Consider the following 18,161-nt stretch of genomic DNA (forward strand, 5'->3'; position numbering starts at 1 on the left):
GAGTGAAACTCGGTTCTCCCACCACAAAAAAAAAGAAATACCTAGTTTCTACCAGAGACAGTCACAAGCACTGTACTACTACTGTGGTTTGTTACCTATGTTCTTAAACAAATGAAATGCTAAATTTTAGTAAGAGGTTAGTGAAATGGAGTTTTAGTTTTTCCCATCAGAGGACATGGAGCCCTTGAATTCTATCCCAGACTCCCAGGGTCTTCCAGGTTAACAACTCCTGCACTAAGGAATTGGCTCAGTAAAACCTCAGCATTCTCACAGGAAGAGCCTAAAAAGGAGACCGGGATAAATTAGTGAGAAGTCCAAATTATACAATTTTCTTTTAAAATAAATGCAGTTTTATTACTTTCCACTTATAGCCATTATAGGCAGTAGATTAAATGAGTTTCTAGAGAAACCTCCTTTAAAAATAAAGTTATTTAAATTAGTCCAAGGTTTAAATATTTCCCCAGGAATCTTTTACATGACAATGTCTTAGCCAGACAATTTTTAAGAAACAAAATTCTCCATCCTAACTCCTATCCTTATCAACAGTCCAAATCTTAACCTTTTTTTTTTTTTTTTTTTTTTTTTTTTGAGACGGAGTCTCGCTGTCTCCCAGGCTGGAGTGTGGTGATGCAATCTCGGCTCACTGCAACCTCCACCTCCCGGGTTCAAGCGAATCTCCTGCCTCAGCCTCCCGAGTAGCTGGGACTGCAGATGCGCACCACCACGCCCAGCTAATTTTTGTATTTTTAGTAGAGACGTGGTTTCACCATGTTGGCCAGGCTGGTCTTGGAACTCCTGACCTCAAGTGATCTGCCTGCCTTGGCCTCAAATATTAACCTTTCTGAAGATACACAGTCCCTGTCCCCCTCCCTCAACCAAAAAGGAAAAAAAAAAAATGGTGTCACCTTCTAAGAATCTACGGTGAAAAAGTCTCCAATTACTGGAAATGGAGTACAAAGACACTCATAGAGACGCCACTATCTTCAAGGCCATTCCGAACACCTGCCATTCACGCCCATGTCAGGACCGAGGCTGGAAGTCATCCTCTGTCAGTTCCCACCCTGCATCTTGGCGCTTTTCCTCCTCAATCTCTCATCACTTCTGTCCTTTCCATGCTCCACCACACCCTTGGCTGGGTCCCCCTTTGGTCATTCCACCTCCACTCCCTACTATCAGGGCCATCTTTCTCAAATGCAGACCTGACCAGGTCACTCTCTTGCTTCAAATCCCCTAGAGAAGGCTGCCAGCCGAGAGGCAGAAGAGAGCATGGGCTTGGGAGGTGGCCCTATCTGCCAACGGTCAGCTACCACTTACTGGCAGTGTCATCGGGGGCAATGCTGGGATCATGATGTGCTTTGCAGGGTAACTGGCAGTTTGCAGCTAACATGGGACATGTTTTTGAGGGCCTAGGCATACACAAGCCCTCAAAAAATGGCTGGGGTTGTTATTCCTTCTCCCACTATAGTAAAAGTCTGAGCTCCTGAAGCAGGCATGCCAGGCCCTTCAGGGTTGAGTCTGGGAGCATCTGGCCCTCTACCCCTGCTTTCCATTCCAGCCTCCCCAAACTCCTTTCAGATCCCCCAGGCCTCCTGTTGCTTGCCTCTCCTGACTGCACTGTGACAAGTGCTATTTACTCTCCCTAGAGTTCCCTCCCCAGCCTCTTCTGCTCTTCCTGGCCTCCCTATCTCCCATAAACCTTCTCTAACTGGTCCTTCCTCCTCCCCATCACCTTGCCCACAACAGGTTGCTTCTCCTTTAACCCATTTTGGTACCTGGTGTCTGTCTCTATCACCACCCTGCATCTATCACCCAGTAAGCAATCTGTTCACATGTCCCCTGCAGTACAAAAAGCATGGGTTCTGGGTGGACAGGCCTTGTTCAAATCTCAGCACCAGCATGTCTTGAAGATGTTTCTGAGCCTCAGTTTCTCAACTGCACAACACGGCAACAACGGCATGGCATCAACCTAGCTGGGCTGTCGGGAGGGCTCAATGAATCCTGCATGCAGAGAATTCCTGCATGGATGCCAACTGTGGCACCTGACACTGGGAGGCTCACTGCAGAACAACCGCGCCTTCTGTTATACCACACCTTCTCTTCTGCCACCACTACAATGTAAACTCCTGTGGGGTAGAGACCAAGTCCTCGTATCTCAGAGCCTTCTGTGCCTGCTCAGTGCAACGCAACAACAGAGTACTGCTGGGTGAACTCAGATGTGGAACACCCTGCACTTGTCTGTCTTTAGCAACAAGGTACTGAAAAGTGCAGTTTAATAATCTGTTAACCTGTAATAAGAATAGCAATAATGACAGATAGTAAAGTTGAAAAACAAATGCAACCTGACCAGAAAAACCTATATAAAAGCCTACGGAACACAATGATTTGTTTTGACTGAAATATAAACCATGGCCAAAATCCTAAAGGTATAACATAAAAACACAGTTCTCTGTGCTTTCAAAAGAAATAGGATTTGCTCCAGATTTCTAACAGACACCACAGTGAGCTCCTCAGACACCTTCCCAAAAGGTTCCAGGAATCCCTGCAGTGGCCGCAGATCCAAACTGTCCACAGTCAGCCTGCTAATACCCACAAAGGCATTTTTTGTCACAGGCCATTTGCAACAGACTGAAAGGCCTCCCATTCTGCTGCCAGCCATGGCTGGTTTGAAAGCATTCATTTCACATTTCCTCTTCTTTTAACATGTCTTCATGGACTCCTGGGTCAGCTGACACCAGAGGCACTGGGCTACCCAATGACAGGCAATTTCCCCAGAAAGCCTTGTTAGCCACTAGTGTTTTTATTGCTGATCTGGGTGAATAAATACGACCCTCCCCACCCTCGTGGTATTTTGGCTTCAAAAAGCAATGCCTAATTCTATTCATGGCCTGTCTTTAAATACAATTTTAAGGTATTCAATGTATAACACTATTAGCTAAATTTGAGGGCTTGTAAGACAGAAAAAGACTAGGTTTCTATAGAGAATTTAAGAGTAATGAGGTTAAAGTTTATGCAACTTAATGTGATAGAATAATAGCTAATACTTACTGATCCCGTACTGACTGCCAGCACTTCATCTGCACTGAATCCCTATAACCTTATTAGGTAGACTCTATTATGAAGGCATTTGAGGGCAGGAAATGGAAACAGAGAGATGTGAAGTTACTGACGGCCTCTCCCTCCAGCTACCCATCCATACATCAGCTGCCTGCCCATCATCTAACTGTCTCCTGCGCTTCTCTTGCTCTCACTCATTCTCTGTCTGTACCCACCCACCCCAGCCCCACTGGCCATCCTCTTCCTCTTTGTCCCCCTTCTCTCAGTCTTCCTTCCCTCCCAGCTTGTTTTTTTCCCCCTTTTCCTGTCTCAACCTTTTTGTATTTGTCTCTCAGTCTCTGTCTCTATAGATCTCCCCCTTCTGTCTCCCCTTCCTCCCTCTCTCTCTCTCTCCTTCCCACCTGTTTCTCTCTGTCTTCCCTATCACCAGTACTCAACACACGCAACATAACAAAAATATTTATGGTGTAACATGGTAAAGAAAGAAGGATTTGAAAACCAACTTTTTTTTTTTTTTTGGGCTGGAGTTTTCGCTCTTGTTGCCCAGGCCTGGAGTGCAATGGCGAAATCTCGGCTCACTGCAACCTCCGCCTCCCGGGTAGAAGTGATTCTCCTGCCTTAGCCTCCTGAGTAGCTGGGATTACAGGCACCCGCCACCACGCCCGGCTAATTTTTTGTATTTTTAGTAGAGACAAGGTTTCAGCATGTTGGCCAGGCTGGTCTCGAACTCCTGACCTCAGGTGATCCACCTGCCTCAGCCTCCCGAAGTGCTGGGATTACAGGCATGAACCACCACGCCTGGCCTGAAAACCAATTTCTAGAGCAGGCTTGTTGAACCCATGGCCCGCAGGCTGCATGTGGCCCAGGACGGCTTTGAAAATGTAGCCTAACACAAATTTGCAAACTTTCTTAAAAACATTATGAGATTTTTTGCCAGGTGCTGTGGCTCATGCCTGTAATCCCAGCACTTTGGGAGGCCGAGGCGGGCGGATCACAAGGTCAGGAGATTGAGACAATCCTGGCTAACACAGTGAAACCCCATCTCTACTAAAAAATACAAAAAAAATTAGCCAGGCATGGTGGTGGGCGCCTGTAGTACCAGCTACTCGGGAGGCTGAGGCAGGAGAATGGCATGAACCCGGGAGGCGGAGCTTGCAGTGAGCTGAGGTCACGCCACTGCACTCCAGTCTAGGCGACAAGAGTGAGACTCTGTCTCAAAATAAATAAATAAATAAATAAATAAATAAGAAATGAGATTTTTGTGGGATTTGTTTTGTTTAGCTCATCAGCTATCGTTAGTGTTAGTGTATTTTACGTGTGGCCCAAGACAATTCTTCTTCCAATGTGGCCCAGGGAAGCCAAGATTGGACACCCCCTTTCCAGAGTAACGATTCTACTTATCTGAGGACAAAGTTACACTACCAAAACTAAGTAATTATAATTAGCAAGCTATTCTTCCTAATGGCTTTGAAACTGTAACTTCACTATGTAAGAAAACAAGACCGGCCATAAGCTGATAATTGTTAAAGGCACATCATAAGTACATGAGAGTTCATTATGCTATCTACTTTTGAGACAGTTTTAGGCTCGGTGCGGTGGCCATTCCTGTAATCCCAGCACTTTGGGAGGCTGAGGTGGGAGGATTGCTTGAGCCCAGGAGTTTGAGACCAGCCTGGGCAACATAGTGAGACCCATCTCTATTTTTTTTTTAATTAAAAAAAAAAAAAGAGATAGTTTTAAGAATTGACACTAAAAAAGAACAAACAAACCTATGAATTTATTTTATAAATTGTTCTTCTGTGTGTTTAATTAAGATCCACCATTATGGAGGAAAAGTTAAAGTCTTCCAGTGTCCCATTTGATCTTTAGTTCTTATATATTTAAGAAAGCTACCCATTGATTTTTTTTTCTGCTTTTATTTCAGATCAATGGTTATACTGGCACAATTACAATGACTTGATTTTACAAGGTGGTAAGCAGCACCAGATTTTCAGTTTTCACGTTTGAGGCTGTGGAAATATTGTCTCTGGACAGGAGAAATAAAATGCCAACCATGAGCCAATGGGAATTTCTCTTCCACAATTAAAATATTCACTATGGGAATAACAGAGGGTGCGAGGAAGAGAAGACATTTTTCAGCCAAAAATCAAGGACAGGAAGTATTAATTATATGCACCAAAACAAACTTAGAAACAAACTGCTTCATTAACAAGAAAAACTATGGGTGGAATCAGCTCAATTCTATCATCACTTCAACCACTAGAAAAACTGGTAAAGCCACCATTTTAGGCTGCTAAATATTTGCTTAAAATAACAACAGCTTACTGTTCTGCTAGGCTCTTGTTCTGTGCCAGGCTCCCTGCTAAACAATTTACATGAAGTCTCTCAACAACTCAGTGAGGTAGGGGTTACTACAGGCCTTATTTAGGAACACCAAGGTACAGTGAGCCTCAATGAATGCGCAAGACCAGCCAAGAGCACAGGTGGCATCTAGGTCCAGGCTGGCTGGCTCGGGAGCTGCCTGCCTGTGCAGAAGAATGGGACCCTAGGAACGCTGTGGTAGCCATAAACCTGCCTGGACTAAAGAGCATCTCAGAGGAATCTTGTATCAACATAATACAAACATACATTTAACTCTTATTGGTTTCAGAGCTTTCCTTCAATCATCTTATAGACCCTCAAAATAATCCTCTAAGGTAGCTGAACAGAAAATGGTCTCTATATCTTAGAGGTAAGAACACGGAAGCTCAGAGAGGTCAGAGGAAAACTGGGATCTCCTGCCTCCAAATTGAAAAGTACTGCCACCTAAACTGGGGCCCTTCCTCTTTTCTAGAAACCTCAGGGCACTGGTGTGAAAATTAAGTGAAGCTGCACATGATGTGCTCAGTGCCAGGGCCTGTGACACTGTAAATGGTCAACAATGTTAATAGCACCCAAAATGAAATGGACGTACTGGCCTTTTATTAGGTAACAGAAAAAATCTCACTTTCTTTGTTACAGAACAAGGGAAGTATCTGACGACCTCAGGAGAGAGCAGAAAGCAAGCATAAGCTTCTCCAAAGCTCAAGTTCTAAAAGAGAATCTGTATGGCTGGCACCACATGAAGCATCCGCTGGAAAGTTAGCTGCTGAAAAGAAGCATTTAAAAGTGGGCCCTTAAAATAAATTTCGAAAGTTCAGGCTGAGTGCAGTGGCTCATGTCTGCAGGCATGCGCTTTGGGGAGGCCAAGGTGGGAGGATCACTTGAGGTCAGTAGTTCAACACTGGCCTGGCCTGGGCAAACTAGTAAAAATAGTGAGACCCTATCTCTACAAAAAAAAAAAAAAAAATTTTTTTTAATTAGCCAGGTAGCATGTGCCTACAGCCCCAGCTACTTAGGAGGCTGAGGTGGGAGGGTTGCTTGAGACCAGGAGCTCAAGGCTGCAGTGAGCTGTGATTGTGCCACTGCAGTCCAGCCTGGGTGACAGAGCAAGACCCTATCTCCAAAAATAACAATAACAACAACAACAAAAAGTTCAAGAAGAGTTCAGTTCACAGACATTAGTTTTTGATTCTACAGTACACAACTGTCACATACATGTACAGTATTCATGCACAATGTATGTAAATACAAACACATGAACAAATGAAAAGAAAACCCTGAATTCAAAAGGCTAGTGTTCATGTTTTCTTTGACGTCTCCAGGGGAAAGAAATAATCAGAAAATTCAGTGTTCAAAGTAGAGCGAAGATTGCAAAGCTAAATGCGGTCCTGGTGAATAGATACTGCTATAAACATGCATATTCACGAAAAGCTGGAGAGCAAAATTCACATGTTATAAATGCTTATATGTGCACACAGTATTTCTAGAAGGACACACATAAAACTCCAGGGTGATTGCCTCTAGGTGAGGAAAATGAATAGGAGAGGGAATTACTTTTCACTAAATACCCTTTTAGGATTTCTTACATACAGGTATTTTTATATACATTTAAAAAAATTTAATCCTACTGTTAAAGCTAATCATTTTGCCAGGATCAGGTTTCCAGAAGAGAAAAAGAGACTACCCTTATATTTCAGGGATTAATTGGAGGAGTTTCTGGAGATATCACTTTAAAAACCACAGTGAATTCCAAAAGAGACAAATTGTCACAATCAGTAGAACATCCAGTGGCTAAAAGTGGGCTCTCCCAAGCCAGATAGCATGAGTTCAAATTCCAGTATCCCCACTCACTGGCTCTGTGACCTTAGACAAGTTACCTAACCTTTTGGTGACTCGGTTTCCTCATCTATAAAATGGAAATAATCAGAGTGCTATCATGAAAGATAACTATATTAGATCACATAGAGTAATAAAACAGTATTTGGCACATAGTAAGCATTTAATAATTGCTAGCCATCTTTATGTTTACCAATGTTGCTTTGACAGCTAGGCTGAGTAGCAGGTAGCATGCACCATCAAACCACATTTATGGTGGAAGCTTCTTTGATAGAACAATGAAAAACTTGATCTCATTCAATTCTCTCCCTGACATGGGATGCCTGGGACCCTGAGTGGGCATCAATAAACACTGACTGACTGATCGACACTGATTGACTGATTTAGGCTGTCAGTGAAAGTGGAAGCCTGGATTACTTATCCAGATGCTAGGAACTATTTTTCCCAAAAGACAAATAGCACTTCCAGTCTTTAAGAGACGATCACTGAGGCAGGCTTGTTAAAGTCTATCAACTACAAAATGATAATTCCATTTACTTTCTCTAATTAACTATAACAACGAAAAGAAGAAAACTCAGTAAGAAAGAATTCCTAGAGTGACACCTTCCTAGAAGAAGGCTTAACCCAAGGCAGTCTGCTGTACTAGAACTTTTTTTTTTTTTGAAACTTGAGAGTCAACATTATAATTCAAGACATGTTGGAATAAGATGTTTTAGATTTTTTTCCCAAAACAATAATTAAACCAGCCAGGTCTATACTAAATCTCCGGTTTACTCTCAGGAAAACAAAACAACGCCTTGGCAAAGCTGTGACCTAAACTTTGCTCCAGCTCTGCAGTTACAAAAGTCCATTCATCCCCGCCTTAGGCACCCATCTGCAAAAGTGGAGATGATGATGCCTAACACTAACTCGATACAGATGTAAATGAGAATGTGCTCAGAATTTTGAGCAACTTGGAAAAAATAAGCGATGTATTAACTAAGATGATTTGGACTGCTCAGACGTCAACTTTTAGGGACAAATAAACCATCTCCACCCTCCAAACGCTAGGCTCTGCGAGCCCACTCCACCTAGGTTAGCCTTCTCTGGGCCATTCAGCCCCCTGGAATCCCAGAGACAGAAGAGGAGTGAGGTACCCAAACTGTGGCAAGAAGGGCAAACAGGTTTCACCCACATCACTAGTGTGTGCTGCATATGTGACTCCAAGCAGGCCTTCTGGGTAGAGTCAGAGGTTAAGGAAAGAAAAATAGGTTAGAAAATTAATGAGGCCTCTGTTTATTTCTCCTGCTTTTTTAAAAAGAAAAACATGGCATTCTAGCAGAAATCCTACTTGATCTAAAGTGAGCTTCATATTTCTACTCTTTTTTTTTTTTTTTTTGATACCGAGTCTTGCTCTGTCGCCCAGGCTGGAGTGCAGTGGCGCGATCTTGGCTCACTGCAACCACCGCCTGCCGGGTTCAAGCAATTCTCCTGCCTCAGCCTCCCGAGTAGCTGGGATTACAGGCGTGTACCACCACGCCTGGCTAATTTTTTGTATTTTTAGTAGAAATAGGGTTTCACCATGTTGGCCAGGCTGTTCTGGAAATCCTGACCTCAAATGATCCACCCGTCTCCGCCTCCCAAAGTGTTGGGATTACAGGCACGAGCCACCACCGCGCCCGGCCACATTTTTAATCTTATATTAAGTCTTAATTGAAAACAACAGAGAAGTCCAAGTGCCACTCCATCTCTGAAGCACAGATAGCCTTTCTGCTGAAGGCAATGGTCTGGGACCACCAGTCTCAAATCGGATCAATTCCATACCTACCTAGAAGCTACGAAAGTGAAGACCCATAACCCTTAATTTACTTTTTTTCCATTTATAAAACTAAAGACTACAACAGGAAAGAAAAATAAAATAAAACAGATGTAATTAGAGAAGGAGAGTAGGTAGAAAGAACACAAAAGTGAAGCCCTCCTGGCCCTGAGCTTCACTTAAGGAACCGAACATGACACCCCAGCACTCTGGGGGACTCCTTGGCAACGCCTTCTTAAATGGGCTCTCCTCCCCTAAAAAGACAGCGAACTCCTAAGACCTCTTCGTGGTCTGCAGATAAGCTGGGGGTGGGGGAGATGGAAAGATCACTCGAAATTCTGTATCCATAAATGGTAGAGTGGTGCTCCTTGTGTACTTGATGCTTAATGGAAATCGTATGTTTTCACAAACACGGGTCGATCTTTTTAACACACAGTCCCAATTAACGGTGGAAATTTCACAACATGGGATCCCAGGGATGTTAAGGCCTGTCGAGTTCGCTTTCTCAAACTTTCTGGTGGGAGCCCGCAGTGTGGGGCCCCGGACGCCGCCGTCACCAGCCGGCGTGGCTCTCCCGGAGCTGGCGCCGGGGCTGGGGGCCACACTCCGCCGGCGGCGCCTAGGGGCCATCGCGAGAAAGAGAAAGAGACGGAGAGAGAGAAAGAGAAAAAGAAAAAGAGAGAGACAAGAGAAGAGAAGAAGAGAAGAGAGACAGAGACAGCGAGAAAGGGAGAAGGGAAGGGAAGGGAAGGGAAGGGAAGGGAAGGGAAGGGAAGGGAAGGGAAGAGAAGAGAAGAGAAGAGAAGAGAAGAGAAGAGAAGAGAAGAGAAGAGAAGAGAAGAGAAGAGAAGAGAAGAGAAGAGAGGAGAAGACAAGGGAAGAGAAGAGAAGAGAGAGAAGAGGGAAGAAAGAAGAAAAAGAAAAGATCCGGGGAGGGCGCAGGCGGCAGCGCGCGGGCGGCGAGGCCTAGGAAGGGCCCAGCAGCAGCGGGAGGGCGCGCGGCTACTCAGTCCAACCCGTGCGACCCGGGCTTACCTTCCAGATAACAGCTGGAGGACGAGGACAGCCCCTTCTTGGATTTGCAGCCCACCAGCTTCAGGCAGATCTCCAACATTTTCCCGCGCCAGCGACGTCGGGGGCCGGAGCCCCTCTCCCAGCTCGGTCCGCGGGCCCGGCTCAGGCCCGGCTCGGCCCGCGCGCCCCCCCGGGCGCCCCCGGCCCCGCCAGGCCGCCCTCACCGCCGCCCCGCGCGCCCGTGCCTGCCCATGGCCGCGGCCGCGTCTCCGCCTGGCCGGGACGCGCCTGTTAACAAAGGGCCCGGAGAGGGCGCCCGCCAGGCCCGCCCCCGCCCCGCCGCCGCCTGCGCCTTAACCCCCTCCTGGCCGCGCCCGTCCGCACCCAGGGGCCCGCGGCGTTCCAGAGGCCGAGCCCGGCCCAAAGTCACCGCCGCTTTCCAAAGCCAACCAGGGCCAATGGCGATCCTCGCAGGGGGAAGGCCCCGCGCGGCCCGCGGAGGTCTTTCTCCGCCTGGAAGCGCCGTCCCGGCCCCGGCGGGGAGGGCACAGGCCTGCTCCACTCCACTTTAGAAGCCGCGCGCAACTCCACCGCGGCCTGGGGCGTCTCCAACCTGCACCGCTTTTGGCGAGTTTCCCAGTGCGCGGTGCCAGGCAAACCCTCTGACCCGAGAACGCTGGTGAAAATGCAAATTCCTCTGCAGTTACCAATACAACTGGTCTCATTTCTACTCAACGCGCGTCCTGTGATTAAGGCTGAGGCAGTGGGTGTCTGGGGAGGAAGTCAGAGCTGGCACCCACAGGACAACCACACGGGCGCATGACACCCCGGTCAGGCCGCACATCCAGACCAGGATGTGAGGTCAGGCTGCGAACAGACGGGTGTGAGTTCAGAGTGAGAGGACTTAGTCCCCACAATGAGAATTTTTGGAGGCAGGGTCTGAACCTCTTCTCTGATTCATTTTCTTTAACAGAGAACCTTTCCCCTTCCTTTGGCCGAGTGCCACGGGGCGAGGGTGGGGGGACCATTGTTTAAAATCCATTTCATTCAATTATTTTAAACTCTTTTTGGGACTGACCACAGACAATGTTATAAAGTAGCAACAATCAATCGTGTTACTGGCGCACACCCCGAAATCTAGGACAGAGGGAAACAACTAAGGAACCCAATGGCACCAAATAATTCAGTAAAATCAGGTAAGTTCCCCTCATGACAGGAAAAGGAATTTATTTCATTTATTTCTTTCATAAATGGTGCTAATCACAAAACTGTAAAGGGGGAAGTTTAGTCTACATCTTCTAGCCATGAAGAGTAAGAGCTGACATGTATTGAGCTCTTCCTATGTGCCATGTTACCTTCATTACTGTATTGCATCTGCGCAATGATCCTGTGAGGAAACAGATTATCCCAATTCTTCAGGTTTAAAAACAAAAACAAACAAACAAACAAACAAACAAAAACCCACAGATGCTCAGAGAAGTCAAACACCTTGCCCACAGCTGGTAACAGGCGGAGATGGACTCAACCCAGGTCTGCCTGGCTCCAAGGATCAGGCTCCTGACCAGTGGATGATGTTGACCCTTCACATCAAGAATAAATTCCAAGTGGATTAAAGCACTGGATATCTTTGGTCAAATAACTAGCATTGTCATTATATGTTTCAGAGAAAGCCTTGGTTATGAGACCCTAGCTACTTTCTAGCCTATCCTGTAATGACAAAAACCCGGATGTCTTCAGTACATCAGGAATGGCTAAATAACAAGATCTTCACTTGGCTCTGCCAAAAACAGCACATAAAAACTCCAATTGGACTGGATGTAACTAGTGTATATCACAGGGGTTCTCGGCCAGGATGTCATTAACTTTCCACATGTGTCCTGCCAAATTCTGATCAACATACAACATGTATTTTTACTACGACTGAATTGACCTACTGCTAGAGTCGTGGTACCAGATCGGGCCTCATGAGCATCCAAGAGGGCACCATCAGGGAAGTTTGCAGCTCCCATCATCTGGAGATGCAGGACTACAGGGCCCCTAGGGGATGGGTGCAGTGACTCTGGATGCTTTCTAGGATCTGCGCTGTCATTCTGCTGGACAGCCTGCATGTGGTGACTGCTAACATGTTTAGTGTTGTCTTGAATCTTTCGACCTCTACACGTAATGCCAAAAATAACACTCAAAAGGGTGCCACCAGTACCAACAAGTGAAAAAATACAGTATCTGTCTGTTTTGTTGCCCTTTTGGAAAGTTCAGGGGCCTTGGATCAGACTATAATAAAGTCTGTCATTATATAGCATTTCATATTAAAGGGCCATATTCAAATTGGCGGCTTAATGCCAAGAATTACACATTATTAAGCATTTTGGAAATTCTAGCCATATCCTTGAATACTGTCTGTTAATACAGGCCCAGATATTTGCTTGCCTTGTGCTGTACTTTATATTAGTATATAAGTTTATTTTTTAAGCTAATTATTATTACTAATATTCTGCTCTTGAGTCTAAAATGATCTTATCCTCTTAAATCCTCTTAAAATGAATAATGCTTTTAAACTGTACCCAAATCTTTTTAATTTTAGTTATAAAACCATACATCAACAGATCTAACAAAATAATGAATTAGTGGCAATGGATACTGAGAAAACTGCCAAACTACACTACCACATCAAACCTGGCCTATTCTTTCCATATCCAGCTTTTGACACTTTTGAAACTCACTTGCGAGATACGAAGAGCGTTCTGTTACAAGCAAATAAAGGAGAGCTTCAATCTTCTTACCAGAAGAACACCCCAAGAAGGATTCCATCTAATCAGCCTAAGACCTAAAAGCCATTAGCTAAAAAGACTTTTTAAAAAGAAAGAAAGGGAAAAGGAAAGAAATTAAAGACTGTGAACTAACTTGTTTGCTATGTTGCATTAGTTTAGGAAGAAATACACTTTTAATGTGCATGTAATATGTGCCAGGCACTCTTAAGCCTCACAGTAACCTAATGATTTTGTATAGTTTAATTCCATTTCACAAGTAAGAAAACTGACTGGAGGGAGAGGGGGAAGTATTCTGTCCAAATTCACACAGCCAGGAGGTAGTAAGGTAGGAAGGTCTTGAACTTTGTAAAATGGCAGAAAATTTCCAATTTAAGTGAAAGGTGGATAATATGAGAAAGATCAGAAGGTGAAATAAATAACATTAACTGTTGGGAAAACATGCCTTAGGAGAAAATAATTCAGGGAACTAGACTTATTTAAGATTTTTTTTTTTTTTAGACGGTGAAAACCTGTCTCTACTAAAAGTACAAAAAAATTATCTGGGTGTGGTGGTGGGCACCTGTAATCCCAGCTACTCGGGAGACTGAGGCAGAGAATTGCTTGAACCTGGGAGGCAGAGGTTGCAGTGAGCAGAGATCGCGCCACCACACTCCAGCCTGTGCGACAGAGCGAGACTCCATCTCAAAAAAAAAAAATATATATATATATATAAAGAAGGAAAGGATAAAATCCCCAATTACATTAAAGCATGGGATCTGAACAATGTTTCTAAAAGCATAATCCATGGACAATCTATTTTGAATAATGTGGGGCTTGCTTAAAATGCAGAGCCTTGGTTTCTAGTCTAGAATCATAATATGTGCAATGGGCTGGATCTGAAGCTCCCAGATTATCTGTATGCATATGTAAGATGGAAATCCACTGTTTGGGGGCCAGGCACAGTAGCTCACGCCTGTAATCCCAGTACTTTGGGAGGCCAAGGTGGGCGGATCACCTGAGGTCAGGAGTTCAAGAACAGCCTGGCCAACATGGGGAAATCCCGTCTCTGCTAAAAATTAGCCAGGCATGGTGGTACACACCTGTAATCCCAGCCACTCAAGAGGCTGAGGCAGGAGAATTGCTTGAACCTGGGAGGTGGAGGTTGCAGTGTGCCAAGATTGCGCCACTGCACTCTAGCCTGGGCAACAGAGCAAGACCACGTTTCAAAAAAAGAAAAAAAGAAAAGAAATCCGCTGTTTTGGAAGAGGGAAGAGTTGCTTATTTTCACTGGGAATAGGACGAACAGGAATGGATATTTCTAAAATTTAATTCATTTGAAAGCAATTTCTGAATTTAAGATATGCATAACTCTAGAACAAGTTACCAAAAGAGGACTCTTTTTGGATGATTAGAGGAGAGAGACTGAATTTTTTTTTTAATTTGGAATTTAGTCCTATTAAGAAAAAGTTGGGCAGGCAACCACCATAGAAATGCATCAAGGGAAGGAGGCAGGATTCAGGATGTGGATGCTCCACCTCTCAGCAGCAAGACTGGGTGTGAGTGCAGGTGGAACAGAGACAGATGAACCTGACAGGAGGCCTGGCTTGGGACCCCAGGACCAGATGACCCCAGGTCTGGCTGACCCCTTCACTGTTTCCAGCATAGCTGGTAGCTTTAGGGGGGGACTTGAGGAATGTGCACATTATTTCACATGCAAATGCCAACAAAGCGCACTTTCTCTGATTCACCAAACATTGTCCAGTGAGAGCCTGCCAGGTCCTCTAGCTCTGTGGGTCCAGTGTATGTCCAACTAAGATAGGTTAAAAAATCATTTCCGTCATACCAGTTTTTGCCACTGTATAGGGACACGTGCATCCCTTCAAGTCTCACATTTTTTCAATCGGATAGCACTACCTGCTGGTCACGAGTTATGTGTCACAAAGGCTAGCACTGAGTCTCAGATCTGCCACTCACTGTGCGGCCATGGGCAACGACTTCACCTCTCAGAGCCTCAATTTTCTCATCTCAAAAGTGGGAGGTAGTCATAAGAGCAGTTATCTCACAGGGTTATTATGAAGATTAGGAATCACGTAGGGAGAGTGCCCAAAGCACAGAAGGTGCTCAATAAACAGTAGCTATTGTTATTTCCAAAAGAGGCCTATTCCTGCATCAGGTCTGTGTTCCTGCCTACATCTTACTGGGACTCAGGCAAGAGCTCAAATTAACAAACATGCTATATGAAAATGATTCCAGAAAGCAGTCTGGAGGTTTTCCAAGGGACCAGGAAGTCAATTTATTTTATGAAGAGAAAGAAACACTAGCTATGAGGTAGGAGTAGCAACTAAGGTTCAAATGTAACAGAGAGCCCACCTTTCATCCTAAAGCAAAGGTTTGCAACCACAGCTTCAGCAAAACACAAACCCCACACCCCCGCATCTTGAATGGGGGCCTAATTCAGACCCATGATTTCACGCATAGGCTGCACGGATGACTGTCCTTCAAATGACACTGATTTTTCTGTTAGTCCTTTTGGTATTTCCAGGCTATAATTCTCAGCTGGGGACCAAATCTGAACTGCCTTAGAGTAAATCCGCTTTCTAGAAAATCTCATTACAGTAAGACTTTACTATATTTTTATAATTAACAAGTCTAAACCTAACTGTTAAACATTTTTCTCTAGAAGGAGAAAATTAATAGTATTAGTATGCTCATTTTTTAAAATTAATTTTTCTTTTTAATCAAAGTAATATACATAACATGGTTAAAACTCAAACAGTACTAAAAGTCTTGTAAAAAAGGCTCAAAATAGTCTTGTAAAAATATGGTAATAAAAAACAGCAATCCCATTCCCCTGTATGTTTCCCCAGAGACAGCCTCCTTCAGATTTTTAGCTAATAACATCATCTTGCTCTTTCTGAATTCATTAGACTTATCCATTATCTATTAACTTATGACAGCAGTATCATACTATCACCATCCATAAGCCCCCCAAAACAATAAAATCACAATTTGGGGGATAAATCAATAGTCAGTGTTTACATTACTAGGATGATATAAATATTGTTCACTGCTTAGCCAATAATATACTTGAATATTTCCTTTATTATACAACTTTGTTTATCCTAGAGATATTGCCTTGTTTTCGTTTAATTAGTGTTCTATATACCTATTACCATTTTCCCTCAAATACTTCAAAGATCTGTCAAACATCTAGTGATATTTTTTCCAATCACTAAAACATTTCAAATATTCTCAGTTCTACTTATTATGATTTATTTATTTATTTATTTTTTGAGACGGAGTCTCGCTCTGTTGCCCAGGCTGGAGTGCAGTGGCGCGCTCTCCTCTCACTGCAGGCTCCGCCTCCCGGGTTCACCACGCCATTCTCCTGCTTCAGCCTCCCGAGTAGCTGGGACTACAGGCACCTGCCACCACGCCTTGCTAGTTTTTTTTGTATTTTTAGTAGAGACGGGGTTTCACTTTGTTACACCAGGATGGTCTCGATCTCCTGACCTCATGATCCGCCCGCCTTGGCCTCCCAAAGTGCTGTGATTACAGGAGTGAGCCACCGTGCCCGGCCCCTAATTTTTGTATTTTTAGTAGAGACGGGGTTTCACTGTGTTACATCAGGATGGTCTTGATCTCCTGACCTCGTGATCTGCCCGCCTCGGCCTCCCAAAGTGCTGGGATTACAGGCGTGAGCCACCGTGCCTGGCCTCAGTTCTACTTATTGACTTACTTCTTCATTTTGCTGGAATTCATCATCCAGTAACTTCACAGAGGTGGGGAGGGAGGGTGCATGTCTAAAAAAAAAACCTTTCTTCTATCTTGACAGTTTGTCTGGGTATAGAATTCTAGGTTGAAAATAATTTTCCCAAATGAATTTTGAAGGCATTTACCTACTACTGTGTAGTTTCCAGTAAGTATTGTTTAGAGATGCAATCCCATTCTGGTTCCTGACTCCTTAAGATGACTTGCTTTTTATCTCTTTGGAAACTTTTAGGATCTTCTAATATTCTTGGTGTTCTGAACTTTCACAATGATATGGCTTGAAGTGAGTCTCTTTCATATATTATTCTGGGCACTCATAAATCCAGAGATTTATGTCATTGCGTTTTGGAAAATACTGACTTCACTAAACTCTGAAATTTTTCCTTACATTTAACGTCTCCTAACTTCTCCTCTATTTGTTTCTTTGTTATTATCATTATTTTTTTCAGTTTTCATTCTGGAATTCCTATAAAAAGGATATTAAAGCCCTGGGATTGAGTTTCTAATTTTCTTTTCTTTTCTTTTTTTTTTCTTTTTTTTTTTTTTTTTTGAGACAGAGTTTCACTCTTGTTGCTTGCCCAGGCTGGAGTGCAATGGCACAGTCTCGGCTCACTACAACTTCTGCCTCCTGGGTTCAAGCGATTCTCCTGTCTCAGCCTCCCGAGAGTTTCTAATTTTCTTACCTGTTCTCTGTTATAGTTCTCTCGATAGTCCATGTCATTGTCTTTATGTTCTATTAGGCTGGTGCAAAAGTAATCAAGGTTTTTGTCATTAAAATGGCAAAAGCCCCAATTACTTTTGTACCAACCCAATACATTCTGAGACAATTTTCCACATCTTCTGTTGGATTTTAAATTTGGGCTATAATGTTTTTAATATTAAACAATTCATTCTTGCTGGGCGTGGTGGCTCATGCCTATAATTCTAGCCCTTTGGGAGGCTGAGGTAGGAGGATCACTTGAGCCCAGGAGTTCAAGACCAGCCTGGGCAACATAGTGAGACCCCATCTCTCTACAAAAAATTTAAAAATTAGCCAAGTATGGTGGTGCATGCCTGTAGTCCCAGTTGCTTGGGGGGCTGAGGCAGGTTGGGGCTGCAATGAGCTGTGATCTTGCCACTGCACTCCAGCCTGGGTGACAAAGAGAGACCATGTCTCAAAAAAAGAAAAGAAAAAATAAATAAAAGAAAAATAATTCATTTTTATTCTTATTCTGATTGTTGTTGTTGTTTTTTTTTTTTTTTTTTTTTGAGACAGAGTCTCGCTCTGTCGCCCAGGCTGGAGTGCAGTGGCGCAGTCTCGGCTCACTGCAAGCTCCGCCTCCCGGGTTCACGCCATTCTCCTGCCTCAGCCTCTCCGAGTAGCTGGGACTACAGGCGCCCGCCACCATGCCCGGCTAATTTTTTGTAGTTTTTTAGTAGAGACGGGGTTTCACCGTGGTCTCGATCTCCTGACCTCGTGATCCGCCCGCCTCGGCCTCCCAAAGTGCTGGGATTACAAGCGTGAGCCACCGCGCCCGGCTGTTGTTGTTTTTAAAAGCATCCTGTTTTCTGAAATTTGCAATCTCTCTCTCCAAGGATAGCAA

The 18,161-nt window shown here is 44.2% G+C and overlaps 1 protein-coding gene across 5 annotated transcripts in view; it reads right to left on the bottom strand.

Annotated features, from left to right (window-relative positions):
* The window catches only part of ABL1 (ABL proto-oncogene 1, non-receptor tyrosine kinase), a 176,090-nt gene that overhangs the window by 41,095 nt on the left and 116,834 nt on the right, over positions 1-18,161 (bottom strand). The window contains exon 1 of one of the 5 annotated variants that reach the window (XM_055270679.2): positions 10,082-10,923. The exons of the other annotated variants lie outside the window; for them this stretch is intronic. Within the exon in view, the coding sequence (XP_055126654.1) occupies positions 10,082-10,160 (79 nt within the window). The 5' untranslated portion in view covers positions 10,161-10,923. Of the gene's footprint in view, positions 1-10,081; positions 10,924-18,161 lie in introns of those variants that run through there. 5 annotated transcript variants of the gene reach the window in all.

This window comes from Symphalangus syndactylus, chromosome 3 (genome assembly GCF_028878055.3).
Source record: "Symphalangus syndactylus isolate Jambi chromosome 3, NHGRI_mSymSyn1-v2.1_pri, whole genome shotgun sequence".
In the NCBI taxonomy this organism is placed as follows: Eukaryota; Metazoa; Chordata; class Mammalia; order Primates; family Hylobatidae; genus Symphalangus; species Symphalangus syndactylus.